The 27,665-nt window shown below is 36.3% G+C and overlaps 3 protein-coding genes across 3 annotated transcripts in view; 2 read left to right on the top strand and 1 right to left on the bottom strand.

The window, feature by feature from the left end:
- The first annotated feature begins 480 nt into the window (after positions 1-480).
- On the top strand, positions 481-2,984 carry cmklr1 (chemokine-like receptor 1). The gene is made up of 2 exons (XM_056747174.1): positions 481-550; positions 809-2,984. The coding sequence occupies exon 2, from the start codon at positions 837-839 to the stop codon at positions 1,890-1,892; it is 1,056 nt and encodes a 351-aa protein (XP_056603152.1). The 5' UTR covers positions 481-550; positions 809-836; the 3' UTR covers positions 1,893-2,984.
- A 112-nt stretch (positions 2,985-3,096) lies between these two features.
- LOC130420089 (chemerin-like receptor 1) lies at positions 3,097-6,006 on the top strand. The gene is made up of 2 exons (XM_056747175.1): positions 3,097-3,231; positions 4,103-6,006. The coding sequence occupies exon 2, from the start codon at positions 4,155-4,157 to the stop codon at positions 5,202-5,204; it is 1,050 nt and encodes a 349-aa protein (XP_056603153.1). The 5' UTR covers positions 3,097-3,231; positions 4,103-4,154; the 3' UTR covers positions 5,205-6,006.
- Positions 6,007-16,769: 10,763 nt separating this feature from the next.
- Positions 16,770-27,665, bottom strand: part of wscd2 (WSC domain containing 2) — a 43,918-nt gene continuing 33,022 nt past the window's right edge. The window contains exons 5-11 of the mRNA XM_056746982.1: positions 24,603-24,717; positions 23,180-23,364; positions 22,595-22,716; positions 22,080-22,254; positions 20,018-20,182; positions 19,732-19,932; positions 16,770-18,846 (exon numbers count right to left, since the gene is read on the bottom strand). Of these exons, the coding sequence (XP_056602960.1) occupies positions 18,494-18,846; positions 19,732-19,932; positions 20,018-20,182; positions 22,080-22,254; positions 22,595-22,716; positions 23,180-23,364; positions 24,603-24,717 (1,316 nt within the window). The 3' untranslated portion in view covers positions 16,770-18,493. The remainder of the gene's footprint in view (positions 18,847-19,731; positions 19,933-20,017; positions 20,183-22,079; positions 22,255-22,594; positions 22,717-23,179; positions 23,365-24,602; positions 24,718-27,665) is intronic.

The raw sequence follows: 27,665 nt of genomic DNA, 5'->3' as shown, positions 1-27,665 counted from the left end.
TGTAGGGGAGTTCTGCTTGTCACCACAACTGTGTCACTGTCCAAAAAGAGGAATGACTGTAATAAGCATTTCTCAAGTTAAGCTGGATTAAATTTAAACTGAATACAAAATTGTCTGTGTTGTTTTTCTTCCAATGAATACTTTAATACTTTGCTCTTTTATGTTTAGACGGGGTCGTCAGAAGGTTCACCTGAATCCGGGCATAAAAAGAAAAAAGCACTTTTACTTATAAAACTGGGCATATATGGAGATAGGGGTCAACCTTTATCATTTTCACCACATAAATTCTATATGTCTATAGGTTACTTCTGTGTCATAATCTGTCTTCTATGAAGTACGTTTTTCTAAAAGTACAATGAAGAAGTGAAATTAGGGGGATGTTGTTGATGAGGAAAACAAAATAAGTTTTGGAAGTGTTTTAGCAGAAGTTGATACTGCATCTGAAGTCATGCACAATATTGCTCAAGAGAGGGAGTATGACACTAATACAAAAGCTCAAAGTTATCAGATGAGAGATCAGTATTGGCACGGTTATGCTTGAGACACTGAGGTAAGAAACTGTCTTGTTATATTTTACATTTATGCGTTTTGAAAATTGACCGTTGAACTTTTTAATTCAGGGTCATTAAAACAATTTATATTTCTCATCTACACTGAATTTACACTTTTTTAAATTAAAAATTTTAGTTAATGTTTATGAAGTTACTGATTACTAAACACTTTTTCTTATTTAAATGATACTCTTGGCAACCTTGGTTTTGTTATGACTAAAACACTTCAATAAAATGTATATGTTTTGCATTTAAAGGAATTCAAGGACATCAACGTGATTTGCAATGGAGTCAGCAGATTTTGTGTTTAATAGTTATGACGAAAACAGTTACGAAAACAGCTTCTACAATAATTCGGAAACTATAGGTGAGGAGGTTTCTTTTGTCGTCCCCACCACCAAATGTTTCACTCAGGTTATGTGCCTGTTTTTGCTGGTGGTCAACGTGATCGTCTTTTTGCTGGGCATCGGAGGAAATGGCGTGGTTATCTGGATTGCGGGTTTCGCCATGAAGAAGTCAGTCAATACTACCTGGTACCTGAGTTTGGCTGTGTCTGACTTTATATTTTGCTCCTGTTTGCCTTTCAACATCGTCTACAGTGTAATGCCCGACTGGATCTTCGGTCTCTTCATGTGTAAGTTCACGTCCTTTGTCATGTTCCTCAATATGTTCAGCAGTATCTTCCTCCTCGTCATCATGAGCGCTGATCGATGTGTATCTGTCATGTTTCCGGTCTGGGCCCAGAATCATCGCACTATCGGAAAAGCATTGCTTATGATTGTGCTTGCGTGGGTTGTCTCCGCAGCCCTAAGCATTCCTTCGATGGTATACCGTGACGTCCAGAATCACTTAGGGACAAACCGCTGTATGAACACCTACACATCCCCGTACACTCACGAAACCATCGCTTTGAGTCGCTTTATTTTTGGATTTGTGATTCCGTTTCTGCTCATCATCGTCTCTTACACCATCATCATTTGTAGACTCAGAGCTTCGCACATGACAAAATCCAGCAAACCGTTTAAAATTATGACGGTTCTCATCCTCACCTTCTTCCTGTGCTGGTTGCCATACCACACGTTTGTGCTCATTGAACTTTACCACAGCTCTAATTTGAATGAGGTCGTAACTCACGGCCTGAGAATTGGAACCACCGTAGCAACAGCCAACAGCTTTCTGAACCCTGTTTTGTATGCTTTCATGGGAAATGACTTCAGAAAGAATTTCAAGAGCTCCATTTTGTCAAAGATTGAGAATGCCATTGGTGAGGAGGGACGGACAATGAGTCGATACCTATCTCGCTCAAGCTCGGTAGATGCCAGAGCATCCACTCATATCTAAAGTATGACTGATACTGTACATGCACATAATTCACATTAGAAAGTACAGTAGGGATGCACAGTAAATTATCGGCCATATCGATATCGGCCAATAAATGTAAATTTTTAATGTTATCGGTATGGGCCTAATAATAAAACCAGGCCGATAAATTATGAATCCTTTCCTCTGTTCCTCTTTTAGGTGCACACTGCTCACAGTGCTGTTTTTCTGTCATGATCATTCACTTACTGCTATTAGCAAAACATTGCTGATGTAGGTACAGTGTGTAGATATTTATGAATATGTCAATTATAGGAATTCTAATTGCATATTGTTTGAAGCCGATTGCTGTCCGAATGCTTTCTTTCTTAAAACCTGATAGACTTGTGGCTATTGAGAAGACTTTCTGGTTTGCTATAGAAGAACATCTGATTTGTTTATTTAAAAAAATATACCAGAAAAGTTTAAAAGTTAAAGCATCTTTAACTAGTGTAAAGTAGACTTGGTACATGATTTTCAGGGGAAAAAAGAGAACGAATGGTTACCTTGTTTCCTGCAGTGAATATATTAAATATTAGCGGTTGCCCACTTTTTGCCTTTTGTTTTAGTCTCAGAAAATGTTATAGTAATATTTAGATACTGTATATCTGCCAAAATATTATCGGCTTCAATGTTAAAGAATTATCAGTGTAGGCCAAAATTTACATCCCTAAAGTATAGCATTATATTTTGAATGATTTAAAGAAATAAATTCTCATTATGTTTAATTCAAATGAATTGCTCATGTATGGTGGACTGTTTACCTCAGTACTGTAAAAATGTTTTCATGTGTTAATTACATGACAATATCTGTGTCCATTGAATTATTAATAATTTCAGCAGTTTTTGTGGGTTGAAAGAGTTCTGAGTTTCAACTCTATTGTTAAATTCATAAAATGTTAATAAAAGGTGCAATGAATATGCCAGCAGTCTGTACCTTTGGCACCACATTGATTCTACTTAATATTTGAAAGCATTTGCCTTAACAAAACCATATGTGTACAGTTTATGGTTATAATTAACATTTTGTGAAACTGAAGCATTTATGGTTGGTAATAAACTTTTTTTCTTTGACTGAAAATGTTGTGCCGTTCATCCCAGCAGCACCATCGTCATTATGGTTAAGGCAGTAAACGTGTTGCACACATTGCCAATGCAATCTCACATTTAACCTCAGCTAATTTCTAAAGGGGAATTGTTAAGTGTGACCATCTCATTTCTCAGAGCTTTCATTTGCATCTCAGAGAGGAACTAAGTGTATCATACCAGCTGTATGTGAAGCATTGCCAAGTGCATTGTGAGACTAACAGTACTTTGTGAGGTAAGTTCTGTATTGCTTTAAGTCATAAGACAAATATACATCAGTGATATAAGTGATGAGAGAATGTTTTAATGGCGCAGAGCAGTAAGTGCATTAAATGCATCTGATTTACATGTTCAGAAAAAAACATGCTGCAATAGGTTAAATATAAACTGATGTTTTCCAAGTAGAATTTTGAAATTACACTCTCTACAAATAATGTCTAATACTAGTCAATTTGAATAAATCTGACCCTTTTGAAATGTGTTTTAATTGTAAATAAAAAAACTGAAATGGCTGTGCTTTTAACAAATTATTTTAATTTCGTAAAATTTATGGTTGAGTTTATTAGACTAAGGGCTGATGTATTCTTTTCTCACATGGAGCATTACAAACGTTTACAAAAAGAATGATACGAAGCTATGGGAGATTTTGCAATGGTTATACATTTTGTTGACTTGTCATAAGTGGCGTGATCAAAAAGAAAAACTGCCGTGTAGTGAAAATTCAAGAGTAGAACATTTCTATTTTACATATCCACAAAAATACCCGCATGAAAAGTTCAGAAAGATATTTGGCGCTAGACCAAAAAACAATACAGTTGTGTGTTAATTGCTCACTTAAAATTGTGCCAAATCAGACCACAATTACATGTGTTCTATGAAATAACATTTGGCAGACACTTTTATCCAAAGTAACTCTCAGTGTATTGCAATGTATACATTTTTATCAGTGCAGTTTGTTTGTTCCACGGTAATTGAGCTTATGACCTTTGCGTTGCTAGTGCCATGCTCTACCAACTGAGCTACACGGAATATTATAAAATTTGCAACCCTGTCTCTGCTTAGTCACATTTCATTCTTAAAATAAACGTATGTTGTTTTTGTTACAGAACATTTCCATCCATTCATTTCTAACTGGTTACTCCAGGCAATAGAGTGATCATGAACTCAACTATTGTAGGACAAAGCAACGAACAAGTCGACGACTACGCTTTGGACTACAGCTACACTTTGGACCACAACTACACGTATGTAAACAAAAACAATTCAGAAGGAAATCATGCACATTGCAGGGAAACAGCATGTGTATTCTCGGTTATTTTAAATGTTATCATTTTCCTGCTTGGCATCATTGGAAATGGAGGGGTGATCTGGATTGCTGGTTTCAAGATGAAGAAGAAAGTTAACACCACCTGGTATCTGAGTCTGGCTATGTCTGATTTCATTTTCTGTAGTACCCTTCCTTTAACTATTGTCAAATTAGTCACAGACAACTGGCCTTTTGGACTCTTCATGTGCAAGTTCACATCTTTTGTGATGTTTATCAACATGTACAGCAGCATCTTCATTCTTGTCATCATAAGTGTGGATCGTTGCTTGACTGTTAGGTTTCCTGTGTGGGCTCAGAATAATCGCTCTATAGCCAAAGCCAATGCTGTTGTTGTGTTTGCTTGGGTCATGTCGGCTTTGTTAAGTATACCAGCGGCGAGATTCAGAAAAATCCAAGACAAACAAACATACAAGGTGTGTTATAACGACCATGAGGGACATCACCAAACTGCTGTGTTCATTCGATTTTCATTCGGGTTTTTGATTCCATTCCTGAGTATTTGCTTGTGCTACTCCATCCTGATCCGTAAACTTAGAGAGAACCACAGATCCAAATCCAACAAGCCCTACAAGATCATGACCCTTTTGATCGTGACTTTTTTCCTCTGCTGGATGCCATTTCATATTGTTGCCGTAATGGAGTTGGGTGAATATAAGAATACGCCAGGCTATTACTCGGCGCAATATGTAACCGCTACCATTGCCTGCGCAAACAGCTGTCTCAACCCATTCCTGTATTCATTCATGGCCAAGGATTTAAAGAAGAAATGTTATTCATTCCTGTCAAAGATTGAGAGTGCCATTGATGAGGAGACCAGAAGCGGGATCAGAGGAACTTCCATTACCTATTCTGGGGATCATAGACTGTCCACAGCAGTCTAAAAGTGTAAAGGTTTATGAGTCTTTACATGAAATACAACATAAATCATTTATAAGCAATACCTTTTTATCTACGGTGTTTTTGTATATAGCCAGATTTTTCAGTAAGCTAAAAATGAATGAATGTACTGTAAATACAACTAATTCTTACTTACAAATTTTTCTCCAACAAATCTAAAAACTTGTGTTTTTGCAGTTGATACGAATATAAAATGTTTTTAAATAGAAGTGATATGTTTTATCTTTTAAAGTATTTTGTCCGGAGAGCATTACAAAATATATGTGTTTATTTACATGGGCATGTGTGTATACTCTATCAACATTTATAAAATTTTACATTTTAAATATGAAGCTCACAATCTGGAATTTACTGGCATTATAGCTTTTTTATAATATTTTTGTTGTTTTACTTGCTTTCACTTGTTCGTGTTTGTTCTGTGTTGAATTGCTTTTTTTAAATATATTTTTTTTGCAATTTAATCACTGAAGGCAGAAAACAATTCCACAGAGAACAATTGAACAATTGCATCCAAAACCTGAGAGAATGTAAATGTATGTCAAATGTTATATACAGTTGAAAGAAAAAGTATGTGAACCCTTTGGGCTTACTTGGATTTCTTCATAAATTGGTCATAAAATGTGTTCTGATCTTCAAGTGATGCATAAACGTTCAAATGGCTCATTGCTGATAAAATCTTTTTAAAAATAAAAAAGTGCTACAAAGCACATTTGTCTATATTAAACAAGCGGTAAGCTTCGATGTGCTCTCAAGGCAAGTGCGAAAAATCACACATTCTGCTACAGTATCTGTCTGTGACTCTCTCACATGTCCTTCTTTCTACTTCTCAGAAACAGTCTAAGCTGTCGTTGATGCTTAGTTAATTTAATGTATGGACACGCAACATGAACCACCAATGCACCATCCATAATCTTAGTCATGCTGTTACGAAAGACTATCAACACAGTTGTGTTATACAGCCATAATGCATTGTGATTGTGATAGTCAGATTGTTTTCATAAAAACTGAAATAGAAACATAAAGACAAGAAAGTTCTCATTTAGATAACACCCAAAACAAATGGCATCTACCGTGGGAAAAAATATAGAAACAGAACATGGCAAGCATTGCTTAAAAATGGACATCGCTGAGGGTTAGAACAGCTTTGCGCAATATGTTCACTAAAAGTTATTTTAATGAAATCTTTTTTTTATTTTGTACAGCACAATTGTTATAAGACTTACAAAGGGAGTTTAAAAAAGTTTTAAAAGTTTTAACTCTTTCATATGTGACACAGCAGCTGAGATTTATTGTGCAGAATGTGCTTAGAAATAGAAGGTGAGAAAAGCTTTAATGTCCACTGATGCATTAAATCTGAGATTTAACAAAACATTCGCCTGCAATGTAAACTTGTTTTCAATCACAAATACCAAAGAAAAACACATTTAAATAACACTTTAGCTGACGATTATGTACAAATTTGCCAGAAATGTATTGAAATTCAACAAAGCCTCTATGAGTTAAATAAAAATGAATGAAAACAGCTAATGCTAGCTTCATGGCCTTATGTTGATCCATTATAACCTACTCTGTGTCTCTTCTGATAGTTTCACAAGATGACTAACATGAAGGAGGTTCATTTCTGATGATCGCTGAAACACTGAGGTTATCTGTTCTCTCACGTTTTCCCCACCAGTCAACTTGAGAAGCGAAACCAAGTGTCTGCCATACTTTCAGTAAAACTTTGCCATTGTAAGGGCTTTGTATCTAAATGGATGTCTGTTTCCTTTAAAATCTGAGCATGAGGAGTAATGCAGAAAAAGCAAATAAAGAAAAAATGTGCTTGAGCAAATGGAAGTAAATAAGCTGTAGTACTTTAAAGGCTATGAAATAGACTAAAGATCTGCGAAAACTCATCATAGAAACGTAAAGCATATAGTTCCCTTCCACCCCCAATATTATCCCTCTAAGTGTAATGGTACACAATGAAGGCAGACACAATGACAACGACAGGTAGTGGTAATCCAGTTTATAGTGAGTAACAATGAACATCCAATGGGTACAGCATTAACAAGGTAAACATCCACGGAGAGTCAGCGCTACAGTGTGACGGGGATACAAAACAACCTACAATTAGACCTGACACTGAACAGAAAAAAAACACAAGGAATATAAAGTGTCCTGGGAAAGTAGATCAGGTGTGGGTGTAATCAAAGATGGTGACGAACTGGTGCAAAGGATAATGGGGAGTGTAGTCCGTGACTGTCAAAGGTGAGGTGAATAAGAGTCCATGGAGTGAAAACACTGGGAAAGCTGGCAGGGGAACGAAGAGTGGTAGACAGGACCTAAGAGAACAAATTGGACCAAATCTGAATAAATTTGTATGGCGCTTACTTCTTTCTTTCCTTGCATTTCCCTTACAACCCAGTCATTTGATAATTCATTAAAACTGAAAATTTAGCTGTTCATCTTTAAAAGAAGCAGGACATGAAAACCTTGTGTTGAAATTAACCGCAGAGAGCACCTTTTTGCCCTTGCACATTGAGCTTTAACTAATGATTGGTTCAGCATCGTCATGGTGACCTGATCGCCGACTCGTCTGTTTCAGTTCTGTTTCTTTGCTTTTATTTTGCATTAACGAACATGCTTAGGGTAAATGTATCAAAGTAAAACTATAGCCCACATTTTGTTCAGGAAATGTAATGAAGTAAAAGTAAAAGTCTGCGGAAATATAAAGACTCAAGTAAAGTACATATACTCGTAAAATGCTTAACTACTGTACTTTCATTTACTTTGAAAAGGTGGGGCATGCTAGCTATTAACCATTTCAGTTGCGTTGTGCTTACTTCAAATTCAGTTTGAACAGCAAATGATGACCAATCAGATTTTGAACCACAGAGCGAACATTGTCAGTCCGACAGTAGGAAATGAGATAAGCTTGCCTATTGATCTTCATTCTGTCATTCATTCATTCCAAAATCACATTTAAGATGTTGTCTGCTGCTGTGGCCCAGCATGGAACAGTGCTGCAGCAGGGTCCACTCCTGTACAGTCTACAGATGTGCCAAAATAAATACGCAAAAATGCTCAATTGTATTAAATAACTATTGACTCAAACAACTCAAACAACATTTAAACTCAAACAAATATTTCATGTGCATTATTAACTAATTCAGCAAGAAGGTGTAGTACAACATACGATTGTTTCCGAAAACATACGGCGCGTGTGGGGGGGGGGGGGTAGGCTGAACCAAAGCCAGTGCGGACCCATTGTCAACAAAACACATACATGAGTTTCATTCACCGCAAGCAGGTCATTTCCGACATCTTTTAGCGCTGGGACGGCATCATATGTCACTTTCAAACCATCTCCAAATCCAGCGTTATATCCTCCGGTAATATAACATTCATCATCCAAATGCAGTGAACAAACAAACACCTGAACTTCGCCTACTTATGCTCTCTTTCTCTCCTCCACACAAGTGACGTATACGCATACTCCTTCTGCTCTCCTTGCTGCCGTTTGACCGTGCCGTGTGCTTTTCCGGGAGAATTGTCCAATAAGGGACGATGAAAACTTGTTACAAAACAGTGTTATATGTTCGAAAAAAAACGTTCCGAAACCTGTTAGATCGCTGGGGTAGTGTATAGAGCACAGAAATACTACGTAAAACGCCCGACTCGTTTTTGACAAGTTGACCATGTTAAGCATGAGAAGACAGCACGTTTAAAATTGAAAAGAAGGCAGAATGCATGAAACACCGTTGCAGGGCCGCATTAAGACTGGTTTTGTGATCCAGGGTCACATTTTAAGACCGCAGCGAGAGGTTTTTTGTGCTTCTGTAGCTCTTGACTTTACAAATGACATGTTTGTTGTAATCTTAATCAAACTACATGTTTGCAAACAAGTGAACGTTTTCCTGAATTTGTTTATGGAACACTACAGCACTGCACACACAGTTTTTTGTTTTCATCCTTGTTTAGCGTGAAGCGCAGACTGAGAAAACCACAGTGACATTTTTCACAGCTAAAACTAACAGAGATAATGTCCTACAATGAAAAGAAGGAATTCAACAGGATATCGCATAAATTAATCTGCGTAGGAGAAATGAGTCTTGCATGCATTATTAATACAGTACTTGCTTTGTCCTCACGTTTTGAATGACCCAGAAAGTGTCAGGGTCGCGCTGTATGGCCTCTTGAACATCTTTTTAAGATGTAAAGTAAAATAATAAATACAATTCTTTATATAAATAAAATATATATATATTTTATTCTATTTGTATTATTTTACACTGCTACTATATTAAACTTTTTTATGTTTGTTTGCTTTTATTAAAGCAAACTAAATCTATGATAAAAAAGGAAATATGCAATGCTAGCTTCTTTGTCCCTTATAGTTTTAATTATAGCAATACCTGGATAACTGTTGTTTTTGCTTGCATTGTTTATCCACACAACCTCCCCCACTCTTTCTGACGCACACAGACATCCTGTCACATGAAGAAAGTGCTTATTCAGGACACAGGGAATGGAATGTCACAAGTTCCTGCTTGTGCTATTTCTCTTATCAATAAAGGAACACGAGGCATGCAGATATAACAACAAACACTTGCAAAACGATAGTGCATGGGAACACAAAAATAAATGACGTTGGCAGACGATGAAAGATAAATACTTTTAGATTCTGCAAATTTTTCAGATGAAGATTCGAGTAACTTCCTCTGATAACTTGAAGGTGGTGTGCCATTTGCCCTGCATTTGCTGTGCTATCTGTATTCATGCTCTGCAATTAAATAAATTGATCAAAATCTTGTGAGCCTTATCAACAAAAACAGAAACAAATGCCACTTCACAAGATGTAACCACTTGGCCAGAATGCTTTCCGTCATTTTTGTCTTTCCACATATTACATATAGAATTTAATTTTAAAGATATTTGTTTAGCATTTGGATTCAGTTATGTTCTGTTGGTTGTATTGGACGTGTTAAAAAACTAAAACAGGAAGGTCTTCTGGAACAGTGTTGGACCAGCATTGTTTATGTTTTCCGAGGTGGTCTATATACTTAGAAAAGCTTGCTGTCTTTCACGTATTTTAGGACCACAGTGTGTTTGTTTCTCACTTAACACAGTAAAAAAACTCACCGCTGCAGACTGATGCAAGTGTCATTGTTTTGTCACACGCCACTGCATAGAAATCTTGCATTTTAGCAAATGCAATTTGTACATGTCATATTTTCATGTTTTATTCTTTCTGCACTCTAACCCGTTTAATAATACGGCATATGTGGAGCAGTTTGCTCTCTGTGTCAGAGCTGTGAAGCAGTGGGCTGTGCTCTGTGGGTCTTAAGTCTTTATCCCCTTTGCTGGCATTCCTTCAGATATAAAAAAAAGTTTGCCGAAGCATGTTTTATAAAAGAAAACGTGTCACCTCTAGGCTGAATTGGTGTACAGTACTGTTAGAAAGAGTACATTAAGAATCACATTTTTGGTTCTTTATTGCTTGTTATAGACAGTATTATCAAATAACACAAAAGCTCTCAACATTATACCATTGTTGCAACGCTCGTGTCTGAAACCAGAATACTGCTGACAGTGTCTTAAACATGTTTGTGGACACTGTACAAATGTTCCCTGTGCATGTACTATAGAATGTCTAGTCGGCTGCGACAGTAGCCTAAAAGGTTGAGACCTTGTGTCCCCTTTTAATCACTTGTCAGTAATTCATCTTTAGGGTCTTTGGATATGTCATACCACACCAAACGCAAGTTATAAATAAGAGGCGTAATTTTAGACACAATTTTAGTAACTGATATGGTAATAATTTTGACAATATGAGTAATGTGTGGTAGGGGAAATATCATAATCTCCACAACAGTCTTATTTATGATGGGGCTATTTTTACTTTGTCTTCTCCCTTCAGTCCAGTTCTGATGTTTCCTTCCAGCTTATCATTCAATCGCAACCTCCCGCTGTCTTTATCTCTCTATTTCTGTTTGCCGGTTTTGTGTGATTGCGTGCATGTTGAATATGTGATAAGATCAAATTTAAAGGAGACTGAATATAGGAAGGAAGGACAAAAGTAAGAGTGCATGCAAAAGGCTAAAGTCAGACATTTAAAAGAACATCAAGTTCTAGAAACTGCTGCTGCGTTCCAGGTCACATACTTAGATATGGTATTAAATTAGATAAAGTCTCTCAATAGTAATATGTTGAAAAACTTAATTAACTTAATTAACTCATCTTAAAGTACTACTTTTTTCTAGTGAAAGTGGAAATCCTTGCACGTTAATAGAATGCACTGCAAGAGGAATCGGTTCAGTGCTGCTACACTTTAATTAATAAATACAAATATATAATGTACAAATGTGCGTTTAAGAAATAGTGAAGTAAAACTGAAATGCAAGGAGTTGTATTTTGATGTATAAGATAAATTGTTTTAACGCCTCCGTGCACGCTTCTGCAATTTTTCATTATGAGTGCAATATTTAAAACATTTACACATAGTAATGTATTTAGAAGTAATACTTCATGCACAAACGAATTTGGTGCAAAAAAAGTGCTGAATGTTTGGGATGAATAAATTCATAAACGTGACCTTGAACGCAACAGCAGGCTTTGATGTGCTATTCTGAGGAACAGCGCTCTCATGTGGTCAACAAGACAAATGGCTTGGCTTTGTTGCTAAAAACAGCTTGTTCCTCATTCATTCAGTTCAATAGGCTGTTCACAACATTTAGATGCAAAGTATCAGAATAACGAATTTCTGATTTTGGTATAGGTAACTGGTCATAATGTAAATGGAATAAATATAACAGGAGAAAAAAATCAATATGTGAAGAGTTCTCATAGTTCCCCATTTGTTCCATCTCTGGATCGCACCACTTCAAGTGAAGGCATATATTTCCATGATAACTACTCACCTGATCGATTACTAAAGCTTTGATTATGGACTCTTATGACCTGTACAAAACATGCTCATACAAAAACATAACATAACATATTTTGAAAAGGAAATATCAGAAGTGGGTGGTGTCATGCCTACGTGATGAGAAATAAGTTGTTCACATATGAGTGTCCAAAATGACATTCTAATGTTATGCTTCATGTTAGTTTGCAACCAGCAAGAAATACAGTTCCTGCTTTAATTGTGAATTAAAATAGTGACTTTTTGATTTACAATTTGTAATTTGCAGATGTTTCAGTCACACAAAACACAATCAGGTGTTTTGTGAGTTTACAAAGCTGGAATCTGACGGTGCAAAAAAAGCAAATATTGAGAAAATCCCCTTTGAAGGCACTGTACCAGGCCAAACACTCAACCATGATCTTTACTTTATATCCTAATGATTTTGGCAATAAAGAAAAATCAGCTGGACACACATTCTGATCTTTGTCATTTTCTTTTATTTCACTGCCAAAGTTAAGTCCATTTAGAAGATCTACTTCAAGCAAAGCTATAAAAAACGAATTATTTTTGTTAAAATGTATTTGTAAATATGCTTAAATATATTGTGTTTGTTCATGTCGTGACACTGTTTTAATGGGACAGAGCAGCAAGGGCACAAAAAACATCCTGTATTAACAGATACTGATGTATTAAATGTCCCGTTGAACGCGCAGTTTCAGTCAATCTCTTATTCATTTTCAGTTCCTATAGAGTAGGACTAGTATTGCATACTTTGTATCTTTGAAGACGAGAATGTTAAATTTGATCGCATATAAAAGATAGATACAGATGTACGATTATTTCCGGTAAAATGCGACCTCATCGGGGTGTGGTGGGGGCAGTGTTGGGAGAAATGTGTTACCAAAGTAATACTTTACAGTAACATATTACGTTTTGCTGTAACGCAGTAGTGTAAGGCATTATTTATCAATTTTCAGTAATATTTTACTCGGTACATGTTCAGCAATGCATGCGTTACAGTACAGGGAGGGACTCGGTAGCTCAGCTCAACCAAAGAGAAAAACATAGTGGTGGTATTAGACAATGCATTCAAATTATGTTTTTACCAATGTTTCGTCGGGTGCATGTCACCTTGCACATTGAAAAAAATCACTTGTGAGTGTACAACACTTGATTCTTCCGGCTGCAAATATCACGTTTGAGCAGCGCTATACGCAGTCTAGAACAACTAAAACATTGACGTGCGTGTACACATTATACATATGCAAAACACTTTCTCGTCCATTTCCGTGCGTGGCCTCGAGCACATTTGGTCCTTTTTAAAGGGACACCCAACACAAAAATGAAAATTCTGTTATGGATTACTCACCCTCTAGTTCGTCCAAACCTGTATAAATGTCTTTGTTCGGTTGAACACAAATATATTTGGTAAAATGTTACAAACTGAAAATTCTTTGGTGTCACTGACTACCATAGCAGAAAGGATTATAATGTCAGTCAAAGGTGACCCAGAAGTTTTTGCTTTCCTATATCCCCGAAAACATCTTTTGAGTTCAACAGAACAAAAAATATATACAATACCTAGGAAACCATTCAGATAAGCAAATACAGCAATAGAAACGTCTTTTGGGTGTTCCGAACTTTGATTTGACACCAGAATTCCCTTTTGGTGGGTTTTGAGGGGTCATTGGGCTGCTTTCAGGAAGCTGGCAAGATCCCTGTGACCAGCAGCAAAGACAAGGTAAGCTAACGTTTACATGATGACTAGCTAGAATTATATATAATCTAGTTCAGTGATGGGATGGGACTATTTTGTATTTAAATACCTATAAAAAAATGTATTTAAATGTGTTAAATCTTATGATTTTTGTATTTTCAAACTCAATGCTTTTTGCCAATCAACCCACTTATTAGATTGCAGTGTTTCAAATACATTCATTTGAAATACAAAATACTGTTAATTTGTAACAGTATTTTGTATTTAAATGCATTTAATCTTAACATTTTTTGTACAGCCTGGTTAATAAAAAAATCAGCAGTCTAATAAAGGTTGATTGGCAAAATGTATTTTGAAAATACAAAAATACCAAAAAAAATTTTAGGATGTTAAGTTCTACTTCTGTAGTTTTTTTGGTGAAAATAACTCAAAGGAATACAGGAGTCATGTAACGTATTACAATTCTGGGACAGTAATATTGTAAGGGAAGGGATAACTTAACAGTAACAAGTAATCTGTAATGTATTACGTAATTTTCACAACACTGGCTGCGGGTTGGGGGGAGGAACTAAATCACGAGCACACAATACGTCACCACATTCATTCACTAAAAGTTTGTGTTGTTAACATTATGCACATATGCGCCGATTGCCAACAAAACACAGACATGTGACTTAGTTTCACCCAGTTAGCCCAGCCAATCATGATGCAGTGCAGCAAAATCTGATGGTAGGGGGGTCTTCCTATCGCTCGTCAGTTGATGCGTGGGCGGGCTATTTCTTTCGTTTTGCAGTGGGCGGGCTTTTCCTGGGAGAATTGCCCAATAAAGTACTAAGAAAAGCTTAAATCATGCCTATAAAGGGATATGGTTAACCCAAAAATGAAAATTATATTGTCATTCACTCACCATGATCCCCCAAATCATTAAAACTTGCACTGTCTATTGTGATAAATATATTCATGTATAACTAAATTAATTGTGTTATTAGAAAAAAAATACAAACGTAAAAACAAGAAACAATTTAGTTCCCCCCTGCCTCACAGTGGTTTGGCCCGCTGCCTGCTTTCCCCGTCCAGCGTTATGGACATGACATTTTGCGTTATGGACGTGACATAAAAATGTGCTATATTTTTTATATATATTAATGTTTTTTTATTGCCAGTGTCTGATGAAACTTACAAATAACCTCACTTATTTCTTGGATGTTTATGAAAGCTTGATTTTTATGCAATACTTCTATATCCTTAGAATTTGACCTTTATGCATGCTCATCTGTCAACATCTGTCTCAATCAGTTCTTTGTTCATTTCACACTGCATCTTCTTATCTGCTGTTCTCATTGATGCTCTTTGAATCTGAAGCATCCTGCCCCCAACATTATAGAAGACGCTGAAGTGGTACTTAAAATCAGCCTTTGTTCGTCCATTTTATATTTCCTATATGATGAATGGCACATAGAACACAATATAGGGGATTGAGTACATTTTTGTGAGTGGTTATTTTTTTACTGCATTGAAAGTATATTACGAATAAGAGAATCTATTTTAGATTTAAAATCAGACACACAGGAAACGTTTGTTTTTCAGGAAATATTTACCATAAATTCACTTAATACATTTGGATGAACTGACTTTTGTTTTGTTACAGAACATTTCTATATATGAGTTTGCAACTTAGAGACTATTACATACAAAGATGGATATCCTATACATTTTGAACTTGGAAATTGAAAATCGTTTGTAAGTAGTGGTGGGCATAGATTATTTTTTTTAATCTAGATTAATCTAGATTAATTCGAAGATTAATCTAGATTAATTCCAAGATTAATCTAGATTAATTTAGATTAAAATGGCAAATTTGAATTCTGCCGAAGGCATTCAGAATATGTGTGCTACCCAAATAATGACTAAAAGAAAGTCTTTGAGAACGGGTTTCTCAAGCCAGGTGGCGCATTAGACCAGGGGCTCATCTCCTGTTTCCAAAATGCATCACAAACTGCTTGAGAAAGCTGTTCTACTATGATAATTGGTGATGAAAATTAAATTATGTTCAATAAGATGAACTTGTGTTTACTTCCGCATTAGCTAAGGGATTATTTCCGTTTAGGTGGTACTTGAGACTGGAAGAGCTCCTACAGTACATTTACATTTAGTCATTTAGCAGACGCTTTTATCCAAAGCGACTTACAATGAGTGAGAGAGCAACAAGTGATATGTCATACAGGTGCCATAATACATTAGATCTCAATACAAAATGTTACTGGTTTCAACTAAAGCTAGACCACTACCTGTTGAGAGGAAGTGTTTTTTTTAAACCAATTCCGCATTGCACAAGGTGCAAACAACCTTAGTCCTGTCGATGTTTCTATTGGGAAGCGTCTTAAAAATTAATATTCCCTGAAGCAAACCCTGCGGCTTCATAGCTGCATCCATGTTAGCACGTCACGTTTGATGCGGTAATTTCACAGTAACGTTATGTTGTGTTCAGACCAAACGCGAATGGCGTGTCAAGCTCGAGTGATTTATATGTTAATGCAAAGAGCCAATAGACCTACTTGCTGCGCGAATCGCGCGAATGAAGCCCTGGTTATGAGATGATGAGGCGGCTTCTGCTTCCGCGAATGACGCGAATCACGCGAGTTGAAAAATCTCGTTCTCGCCCCGTACAGTGCAGTTAAGATGGTATACATCCGCGCTAAAATATCAAGGTGAAAGTCATCATAGCTTACGTAGTATAGACCCAGCTCCCAACCCAACTTTGAGAATAGATTAACGGCGACATTTTTTTTATCGCCCGATAAGAGTCTCACTGCGTAACGGCCCACCACTATTTGTAAGCTGCATTTTTTATTTAATTAATTAATGTAAATAGAATAGATAAAAGCTATTTTTCTACAACAAATTAATATCTTGAATAAACAAGTAAATAAAAACATGAAGTGGGACAGGATAACTTATAATTTATTGACAATTTATAGATCAGACATCCTCATCCAGACAAATTCGCACAGCTCTCTTGGTTTTTTACATGTACGTGTAATAATCTTGTGACGACCATTTTATTACATTTGCATCACTGGGAGGTGCTTTCTGATTTTAATAATTTTGTAGAAATTACTTGCATTCATTCCATACAAAATACATTCATAATAACACTTGATTTCTACTCAAAAGCATTAAAATTTGAAACTGTTAAAAATAGAAGTGATATACTTTCTGTCTTTCAAATACATGGAATTCTTTTGGTGAGCATTACAAAAATATCTGTGTATTTACTTATGTGTGTATATACATATAAACTGTATCTATATATATAATGATTGTTATTTCTTTATATATTACGCTCATAATCAGGAATTTACTGGCGAGATGATTTTTGAGAATCTTATTGACATGTTGCTTCATGCTTGTTTTCACCCCTTAATTCCGTTTTTTCTGTCATTTGCCACTTTAGTAATATGGAAAGACCATTGTAACAATTAGATCCATACATAATGTATACAAATCATTGGGGAGGAATTATTGGACTATACAGGTGTATATCGAAGAACAGTTATTCTATCAAGCATGCATGGTAGAGACTGCAGCTCTCAGAGAAATAAATAAGGACACTGTGAAATAAAAAAGGTGTTTTCACTAATAAATAATCATTTTTACTCACCCACATCCAAATCTGTATCTTGTTCTTCTTTGGCGCACAAAAGCAGCAATTTCAATTGCAAGAATTGTTTCTTGACGAAACAGTTATGAACCACATTGCAAAGCTGAGTATAAAACAATAGAATGTTCATTTTAGGTTGAACTGTTCAGACCACTGTAACTTGTGACGGGGTACATGTGTTTGTAAAAGGGTATATCATTTTAAATATATTTACAAGAAGCCTTAATTTTTACATCCACATTTTTAAACAAAGAATTTGCTTTTTGTTTTTAATTATTTTGATTGCCTATTGCAAATACTATATCCAATGAATTCACTAAGAAACCCAAAAGATCAATTATTTGTTGAAATATTTTTAGTAAAGGATTTTTCCAAACAGGAAAAGCAGACTTCTGTTGCTTCTATATACGGAAATCAAGAAACAAATATGAATGTTATATTTGCAACAAAATCTAAATTTTAAGTTGTCCATGCAGTTTTTTTTATACTTGAGGCATAGTTGGGGAATTTATTGTTATAGCTAAAGTGACATCCCGAATTTGTAGGCATAGCAAACTGATGTTCAAAATGTACATAAATAGCTGTGTGAAGAGTGCATAGGGGATCATAATGTCATCTGGTCCAAAGGTGGCAGGTAAGGGCAATATGATGAAAAAGATGTCTCCATAACAGTGTGATGTCTTTCTGACATTAAAGGTGCTTTTATATGCAGAAACAACAGCCATTGCATGTGTTAATAAACAAAACTTGTGATTCCACACACTTTTAACTTAAACCTTTATATAAACCAAGGAAAAATATGTAGTGTATTTTCAGACCATCCATGACTATTTTTATCAGACGCAGCTTTTCTGTGTTCTATGTGAAATTCCTAATGTTGTCAAAACAGAATGCGAACAGAAAAATCACAATAAACGTACAATTTGAAATTCTAAAAAAAAGGAAAAGCTTAAAAAAAGAAAGCTGAAAATGAGTGTTGTGAAAAAACAAAAGTAAGAGATGAGTATCATCTTGGTCTGTACTCATCAGGTACACCAGACATGTTTCTCTTCTTCAGAGCTGTATCCACAGTCTTAATAAGACCATCAATGTTGGCACGCATTGCTGGCGTGTAAGGGTCATATTCTAGTTTTCTCAACCCAGAGCGTTTGAAGTTCCCATCTTTCTGACCCTCAACACACAGCAGACGTTCCTCAAAAACCTCCAGACTCAGAAAAAGGACCATGCTCTTCAAATGAGTAAAAAGGTCCCGCTTTAAATCCTCAAAATGCACTACGTGGACTTTCTTCCCGTATTTCAGCCAGTCTAGCGTATGGGATGCCCACCATGGAGCGTAGTTCCTCACAAACTCCGGCCACTCTGATTGAGAGAGAGAAAGATTTACTTTTACCGTTTCATACGCACGCATGAACTGCATGGAAAAACATTTAAACATACTGTTTCTGCAGAAGTGTAGATGTTTTGGAATGCTGACACACCAGTAATGTATTCTTCTAAGGTATTTTATGTCAAAAAGACATAAATATCTTAATCCAAGGCATAGTCCTGGTTTAAGATAAGCCGTGTTTATGAAACCGGGCCATAGTCAAATATAAAAAGGAGGAACACAAAATGCTGATAATAAAGATGCTTCTGTGTTTGGGTGTGTGGGAGAGCTGTGAATCGAGTGATGAATCAAAATACTAATAGCTTGTTGGCATGGAATCGAGAGCAACACTCTAACAGCCACTGATGTTTTTAGATTTTTTTTTACAAATGATTACTATCTACAACAAAAGCGCAGTATGTTTTGATGTGATGACAAGAAAATGTTCTTCATCACACGTTTTCTTATCGTTCTTCATACAGTATATAGACTTGCGTATAATAGAAGTCAATGGAATGAAAGGTCTAGTGTGACCATGATGGTCATAAGCTGTCATTGCAGGTGACCATTTAAATGTATTAAAGGTTATTTGGGAGCATCTTATGACCTTAGTGGCATATTCAGAATCCTCGGCTTCTGAAAGTACTTACCTTTTTTTCTATAACATATGAGCCTCTTTATCAGTATCTTAAATAACATTTCAATTGACGCCAATGAAGAAAAATGCCAAAAACATGAATTTTTAAATGAAAATGAATGAAAACACTGCAAGTGGTAACCTTACGGCCTGATTTTGACCCATTATACCCTCTTCTGTCTCTTCTTCGATAGTATCACAAAGTAACTAAACAAAGGTAAGTAATAACATTTTCCCTTACCTTTTCCCCTCCAGTGAGCTTGAGAGGCAAATCCAATATGGCCGCCATACTTTCGGTTAAATTCGGCCATTAGGGCTTTGTAAGGGTTCCTGATCATGACGATGCTGGCGTCAAAGGCTTCAATCTCCTTCTTGCCGCTCTCGTGGGTCTTGATGCAAACGGTTCTACCGCTGCGCCAGTGATCCCTCTCTCCTTTAAAACCTGTGCATGCAAAGTAGAGACGACCATGAGCCACAGAGGAGAAAAAATTGGCAGTGGCATATAAAATTGTTGAAATTAAGCTAACCCTTGTTGTACAGCGAGCCATCGAAGTAGTAGCTGCCAGTGTAATAGCCCGTGGCCAACTCAATAAGGTGACGAGCCCAGGTGTTCCCCGCACCAGGGAAACTCGCAAGCGCCACCTGGTGTTTAGTACGAGTGGGTAGAAAGCGTCGGTCCATGCACCGATTATCTGGAGAGATACAGAAGGACTTGAAATGTAAAATGAATGTAATTGTTAATAAAATTTTATGTAATAATTAACAACACTACTTTGGGACTAAGCTGATATGGTAATTTTGTGGTTGAGCTATGTGACTATAATAATAATTATTTTAACTTTGATTAAAGTGAGGTGTATGAGAAATGTATCATATTACAAGTGGTGGAAAGTAGTGAATTACAAATACTCAAATTACTGTAATTGAGTAGTTTTTTTCAGGAATTGTACTTTTTTAAGTAGTTTAAAAACATTGTACTTTTACTTGAGTTCATTTTTAGTGCTTTATCGGTGGGTTTACTTTTAATGCGCTATTTTTCCTCACATTGTCGCTACTTTATATGTTTAGTTTTCATGCGATTTCCTGAGGAGGATAATCAGTCCCGTCACGTGACCCCGTCCACTCAAATAGCGCATAGAAAATTGGCGTCACACAGATTTCAAGACATCTGCCGCCAATTTAGTTAAATCATGGAGGGGGACGAACGCGTGCGGCAGGCGGGCGCTTATAAAACGGCAGTTTTCCGAACTTGAAAGTCACTGCGGGAAGGGGACACAATACGAAGGCTCGTCCGAGATATGGAGAAATATTGAGATTCTGTATCACTCCGTTCACCGAGTGTCATTCAAACGGCTATATCATGAGATAAATTGGCCCATCTCTCTCCAAAGTCTCTTCATCAAGTGCACTGCCCTTATAAGAACGTAGGGAACGAAGCAGTTTCGCAAACGGTCCATTCCTTGCACAGTTCGATCGATTCGCTTAAATAAGACGTCATTAATTCTTCGAAAGATGCCGCAGGGATTACTTTTATGTTGCCTCTGTCTGTATTTTGAACTTTAAAAGACATGAACCATGAAAAACCATGGACCAAAACTTAAATCTTTATTGTTCCTACCTAAGAAATAATGTCACATACATCTTGGATGGTCTGAGGTCGGGTATTGATCAGCCAGCTCGCCTACAGATATGACTGTAATGCTAGTCCAATGCAATTTAGGTAACACATGTTTTGCATTTTGTACATGGAGTTTTTGGGGCTCTTATTTATTCATTTCTGCATTGTGGGGCCTAGTACACATGATTGAACAGTGTTGGAAGTGCATAAATGGTTTTAACTGGAAAACTGAGCTCATTATAGACAAACAGAACAACACATTGAATAGTTATTTTGTCTGAGTTGTATCCAGTTATATGCTTCATAGGTAAAGATGTGTTTTGTTAAAATGACCTATTTTCTAAGTTAATCTCCAAATTTGATCATTAATAATTATTCTTAATTCATTAAATAACACCACCTAAAAAGTAACGAGTAACTAGTACGCTGAGTAGTTTTTGAGAAAACTTTTTTAACACCAGTACATTTCCTTGTAATTGAGAACAATCTCAGCAATGTCTCATGTAATGTTTTTTTAAATGTTTAAGTACAACCATACTTGTACTTAAGTACACATTTCCAGTACTCTTTCCATCACTGCATATGACTTGTTTTTGAGCTTCCGTTTCAACCAGTCTAAACCAGTACATGATGAACGATAATGAATCACAAAGCAGAAGACTGTCAGACTGACCACAGAAAATGACTTAATGTCAAAACCATTCATTCACTCCCAAAGAATGCATCAGTTCAGAGTCTACCTCACAAAAATAGATTGACCCTGATAGGTCAATATGGTGTCGTGGTCTTGTTTAAGAATTGCTGAACTGTAAAGTACATCTGACTGCCATTCGTGACAAACGTGGTAGTTGCATAAGGTACCTCTTTTATTTTTTGCAATATTAATGCAATGTGACATGCTTTTTCTGGTCCCTATTAATGAAACCACTATGATGTTATCAATCATGTTTGTCAAAACAAGTGAACGTTACCCTGAACTTGAGTTTGGTAAACTACAAAGAAGTCATTGTTCCCACAGCTGTCGAAGTCTTCCCCAGCACAGCGGTGCACACACAGTTCCTCATCCTCGTGCTCGTGTAGGGTGAAGAGAGGAGTGGGAAAGCCACAGTGACATTTTTCCCCAGCCAATGCTGCCAGAGAAAACTCCTTGAAAGTCAAAAGCAAAGATGAAAGTCCTTTCATGCAGCAATCATGGTTAATTACCGTAAAATCACCTGAATTACTTTAATGCAAAATACACAAATGTGCTGTTCACACAGACAGTGTCAGATCATCTTTTAACCATTAAGATGCCATTTTGTAGCAAGTATTTACATTCATACAGAATAAACTGAATTCCTGAACTGTTTCTTTGACTTCCGCAAAAACATGTCATCACAATTTAACAGGAAAGACAGTATGTGTGAGAAGGGCTATAGACAGACAAACACATTAACATCTGCATGGGGGACATCTGACTTGTGTGCATGATGCCTACAGTACTTACTTTCTCTGTACACATGTCTACACACTTATCCACTGACATGTTTTGAATGACTGCGCTGACAGGAAGTGCCAAGGTCACGTTGTCTGGTCTCTTGAAACATCCTTTAAAGATAGCGCTTCCATCTAAACAAACAAATTTGAACATTCTCAGAGGAAAATGTGAGCGCTTCTCGACGGTGAAAATGGCACCGTCACTATGGTCTTTTGGATGGCATAATTAACCATTTTCTAGAATTCTTTGGAGGTAATAAGCCTATTTCACAAAATGGTGACAGAATGGAAGTAGGGGAATTCATTTTATTTACCAAATAACAAAATTAGCATATGTTGTCCGATTTATTCATGGTTTACTGGGAGATGTAAAAATAGGGAAAACAAACATTACAAAAAAAATATTTTTTTGAGTGATCTAAGTTCTGATGTATGTTAGACTAATCAGCATAAAGGGAGCACTACGTGCCTAACTTCTGGTCTCCGCAACTGTTCTGTGTTGTGAACGGAGCAGTCACCAGACAAACATCCCACTCAAGTTTGCCAATACCGTCTGGATTTCATCGAAAAAGTATGTGTGTGTAAGGGTCCTCACATCTCCGGGCAGACTCCTGGCTCAGTTCCAGTCTATATATTGAGAGTCGATTAGGTCCTCCGCAGAGGTTAGTCTTCTCGCCTTTACACCCCATATTACAGTCGCTCTCGGACACATTAGATGCTTGGATCTTATGACCACAGTAGCACTCTGCTCCAAACTCCAGACCGGCGTAGAGATACCCCCTGATGAAACATGTAAAATGAATGTCAATAAAACATCCTGTTCCCTCCTCGTATGTTATCATTTTCATTTTATCTTGTCTGTAGTATATTTATTAATAATAGTGCGACCACCAGGCCAGAAAGGATAAAATGCAGATAATGGTAATACTATTAAGCATTACTTTTAAATACACTTCCTGGGCAAAAAAAGGTTACAATTTGGATTAAATGCGCTAAAGTTTAGGAGCCAAAAAAATACTAAATGGGGATTATTGTCATTTTATAGGCTTCATATGGTCATATTTTAAGTTGCCCTTGCTATATATAAGACATATAAAATTTCAAAAATTAAAGTGTCGGAAAAAAAATTGCATACTATCTAAAAGCGAATGCTCACCCAGACCTGCCTGAAAGCCTTGTGTTACCACACCCCAACAAGACTACGTCAGTTTGTGGTATGAGTTGACAAAGACGCCCAATTTTGCATTAAGTATAGTTAAGACAGATTAGAAGAAGGCTGAATAGAGGAACCAATTAAACAGGAAGGAAACAAGGAGTGCAAGAATGCAAAAGGGAGAAAAATGGCTAAAAGGCTAAAGTTTCATGTCATGTCAAAATGTCACTGCATCCACTTTGAAGTATTATGGATATATATTTTTTTTAATTATCATTAGCATGTCCCCAATTGTGGGATGTTTAAATGTGTATCCTTATTACTTCTAGTAAAATGGAAGTGCAGATCCGTTCACACTTGAGATTCATTGTGGGAGGAATTAAATTAAAAATATTTATATTAAATACAGTAATAATTACATAAATAATAAATGAAAAAGAGAACGGCAAAGAAAATGAGTAATTTCACTTCCGTTATATGAAAATCGTCCATACTTTTCAAAGCATTAAAATGTACATACTTTCTCACAAATGAGTACATCTTAGCATGTAGTATGGTTTGTAAAGCATTTAAAAGTCATTTTATGTGACGACACTAAATAGTGACTTCTTTCCTGATATGAAATCCAAAAAAAACCCATCTGATGCGGTTAATGAGGGCAACAAGATGTGGAGAGTAACGTCAGCATACAAGTGTCACATTAGTCATGTTTGTTGCTCTAGGAACGTCAACTCTTAGCGTGGGAGAGATAACGTGTATGACTCACTCTATTTGTGCGTTTGTGCATGACAACGTGGGTTTGAGTGGTTTAGGCCTACTTCTTTGTATTCATGCACATTGACATGAAAAGTTTCAGGACACCTACCTCTCTGCACAGTTGTCCTGGCAACGGAAGACAGTCATTTTTTTGTAGTCAAAAAAGGACACGCCTCTGAGCGCGCGCTTCTGTGTGTCATCCACGTAGCAGCCGATGTATTTTGCTAAAAGAGGAGAGACATCGTAAAGATTACATTTACATCAGGCAGAAGACACATTTTACCCAAAGGTAACTTGCAAAGGTGGGAAAAACAACAACCAAACGAAAACACAGATACACGGTAATTGATGCATAATTAATGCACAAACTAATTGAAAAAAATAATTAAAATTAAGTTTTAAATCCAGTTTATTAATCACGTTAATACATAAAACATTTTTAAAGTGACCTTTGACAATGTGACGCAAAACGTTCAACATCACGCTCTGGCGTTTCAAATTTGGAAAAACAGCGCACTCTAGTGGCCAACAAGTGAAACTACATCCAAACGGTTTAACTTGGCTTTCCTGCTTTTAGCAATGAAATTAAAGACACTTTTTATGTATATTATATTGTATTATGTCCCTCATAGTGTTCCCATAGTAGTTTGTTGTAGGTGGAATATTTGTTGTTATTTTAAACCAAGTGGGGTCAAATAAAATGTTTATTATCGTCTCTAACTTGCTTTGGTAAAACTTAATTTAAACCTGAAACTTTAACTTAAACATCAAAGCCAGTGTTAATTCCATATTGGAGGAATGCTGGTGACATAAGACATTACAAAACACCCACAATTGAGTTACAGCTGCATAGTCCTGGCATTTGTTACCTAATATATTTACACTCGGATGCGGATCATCTGCTCCATCAATCTCATCTTTTGTGACACACAATGCCTTTTGCATGACATCCATTCCTTCTCCATAATCTCTTCTATTCCCATTAGGATTTAATGTCTTTTCTTATAGCCGAGATGGGCTGCTGAAGGGGTTAGAGCATCTTATACACAGCCTAACCAGTATAACATTATGGTAATTGCAATTGTCTAAAAAGCAGCGAGCAGGATCACCAGTTAATCGTATTGGCAGACACAGAGGGCAAGCCCACTAATCTGCTTTATCAACAAGTCAGGCTCCGTTCACTCAGCATTGTATTGGCATTCTGTGAAGCAGCTAAGTGCAAGGATGAAAAATCTCACTCACAGCATGACTACGGAGATAATGATGCTGTGGTGTAACTCACAGGATGCGCAGTCTGTGTTAAGCGTTTGCTCTGGATGTATAAAAGATAATGAACAGGGGTGTTTATATAGCTTGCAATTATCCAGGAGTGGATTTCAAAATTAAAAGTAGGCTATGGGGGCCTAGAAAACTGTATTAGTCTTTAACAAGAGGGAAGACTATTTACTTTTATTTTTATCATTTCAGATTTGGATAAAAAAACTTAAAGGTTTCAACCAATTTAAAAGAAAACACTTATATTGTTTATTTTAAATCCTACATGTGTTCATTCTTAATTTGGTCAAGTTGTTAATGAGTGATTGTCCAGAATGGGGCAGAGTTGAGACTGTACATTGATGATTGAAGCTGAGGAAGTGTGTTGACCTGTAAAGATGATCTATTTTTTCTCTTTCCGAGTGTGAATGTGTTTTTAGTTTGTGTTGTCAGAAGCATTACGAGTATTAGAAAAATTATAAAAGTAAGTCGTAGTATGATAAAGTTTTTTTTGTCAAATGAGCCGCATAAGTTTGGTGCAGCAATGCGTATCACAGTCTGTTTTTCTCTCTGAATGGACACATAAGATGAAAAAACTGAGTTTCTACACGAAATACTAAGTGCCAGACTTCTGCATTACCATCGCAGTTATGTGTTGGCACTCTGGTGCAGTTGATGTTTTAGATATTGTACAGAAAAGGATGTTGCAGGGCTGAGCATGTTTTCCTGTCTTTTTACTTCCTCTGAGATTAAATGTGTTGCTACAAATTTATAACCTATTCAGACATTGCTTTCGAAATCATGGAACATACCGTTTGACTGTCAAAAGTAAATCAAGCTGAGTTTTACTAGGGGCCAGGAGGGATATGCTTGAGAACCATCTGTTCTCGTTTCTTAAACCTCGCTATGGATAAAGGTAATGACCCAAGACTGACATACACTCCACTAATTGGCTTTCTCTTACCTTTTTGTGGGCTTATTTGAAAAAGGTTTCGGAGGATCACATGCAGATAATGAACTCTAATGGTTAAGAAACGATGCACACACATGTAGTCGAAATTGAAGATGTTTGAGGTTTATAATCGAAGACCTCCAGCATATACACTTTTCTAGAGGGCCAGATATGATGCATGTCACATATATATTTAATCTCCTCACCTCATGGAAGTAGCTTTTATTTCATAGATTAATGTACTTCACTGTTATGTACAGTACTGTATACGGGAATATGCAGTACATTAGAAAAGGTCACATTTTTAATCTGCACAGGAGTAACCTATGACGTGCATATGAGAATGAAACTTTCAATGAAAAACATCACATTCTGACTTTTATATAGTTCACCTGAATTTTTTACATCATTTACTCTCTACCCTGATGTCATTTCAAACCAGAATGTCATTATTTTTTCTGCAGAACACATATGATCATCATATGGTAACCAAACAACATTGGCCCTCTTTGACATCCATTGCATGGACACAAAACCACTGAGACAAAATATTCTTTAAAATATCTTCTTTTGTGTTACAAAGAACAAAGAGTCAGGTCAGGACACAAGGGTAAATAAATGATAAAATATTTTAAAATTTTGGGGGCAAACTATCCCTTTAATCCATTCATTAATAAGATTACCAGATTTAAATAAATGTGTTGTGCCTATATGCTGCAGTTAAGCGACAACTATTATAAGTTATTAGTTATAGCCAAACAGTACACAGTTTCCATGATTTTGGGTGAATTTTCAAAGATTTTTCAATTCAATCCCCTCATCCTACATTTCTTAACCTAACCCTCACACAAACCTCACTGCAGTTTTAATTATTTAGTTTATTTTCACACAAACATAATTTGGTTTGATTTACAAGATGTTTTCTCACGAGCACCAAAAATTCAGCTTGGTTGTTGATTCGATGGG

The sequence above is a fragment of the Triplophysa dalaica genome, chromosome 4 (genome assembly GCF_015846415.1).
Source record: "Triplophysa dalaica isolate WHDGS20190420 chromosome 4, ASM1584641v1, whole genome shotgun sequence".
In the NCBI taxonomy this organism is placed as follows: domain Eukaryota; kingdom Metazoa; phylum Chordata; class Actinopteri; order Cypriniformes; family Nemacheilidae; genus Triplophysa; species Triplophysa dalaica.
Note: the sequence above shows the minus strand (reverse complement) of the source record. Positions and strands in the feature narration are given on the sequence as shown.

What these genes read in the sequence shown, in the direction of transcription:
- cmklr1 (XM_056747174.1), top strand. Translation starts at nt 837, where the DNA reads ATGGAGTCAGCAGATTTTGTGTTTAATAGTTATGACGAAAACAGTTAC.
- LOC130420089 (XM_056747175.1), top strand. Translation starts at nt 4,155, where the DNA reads ATGAACTCAACTATTGTAGGACAAAGCAACGAACAAGTCGACGACTAC.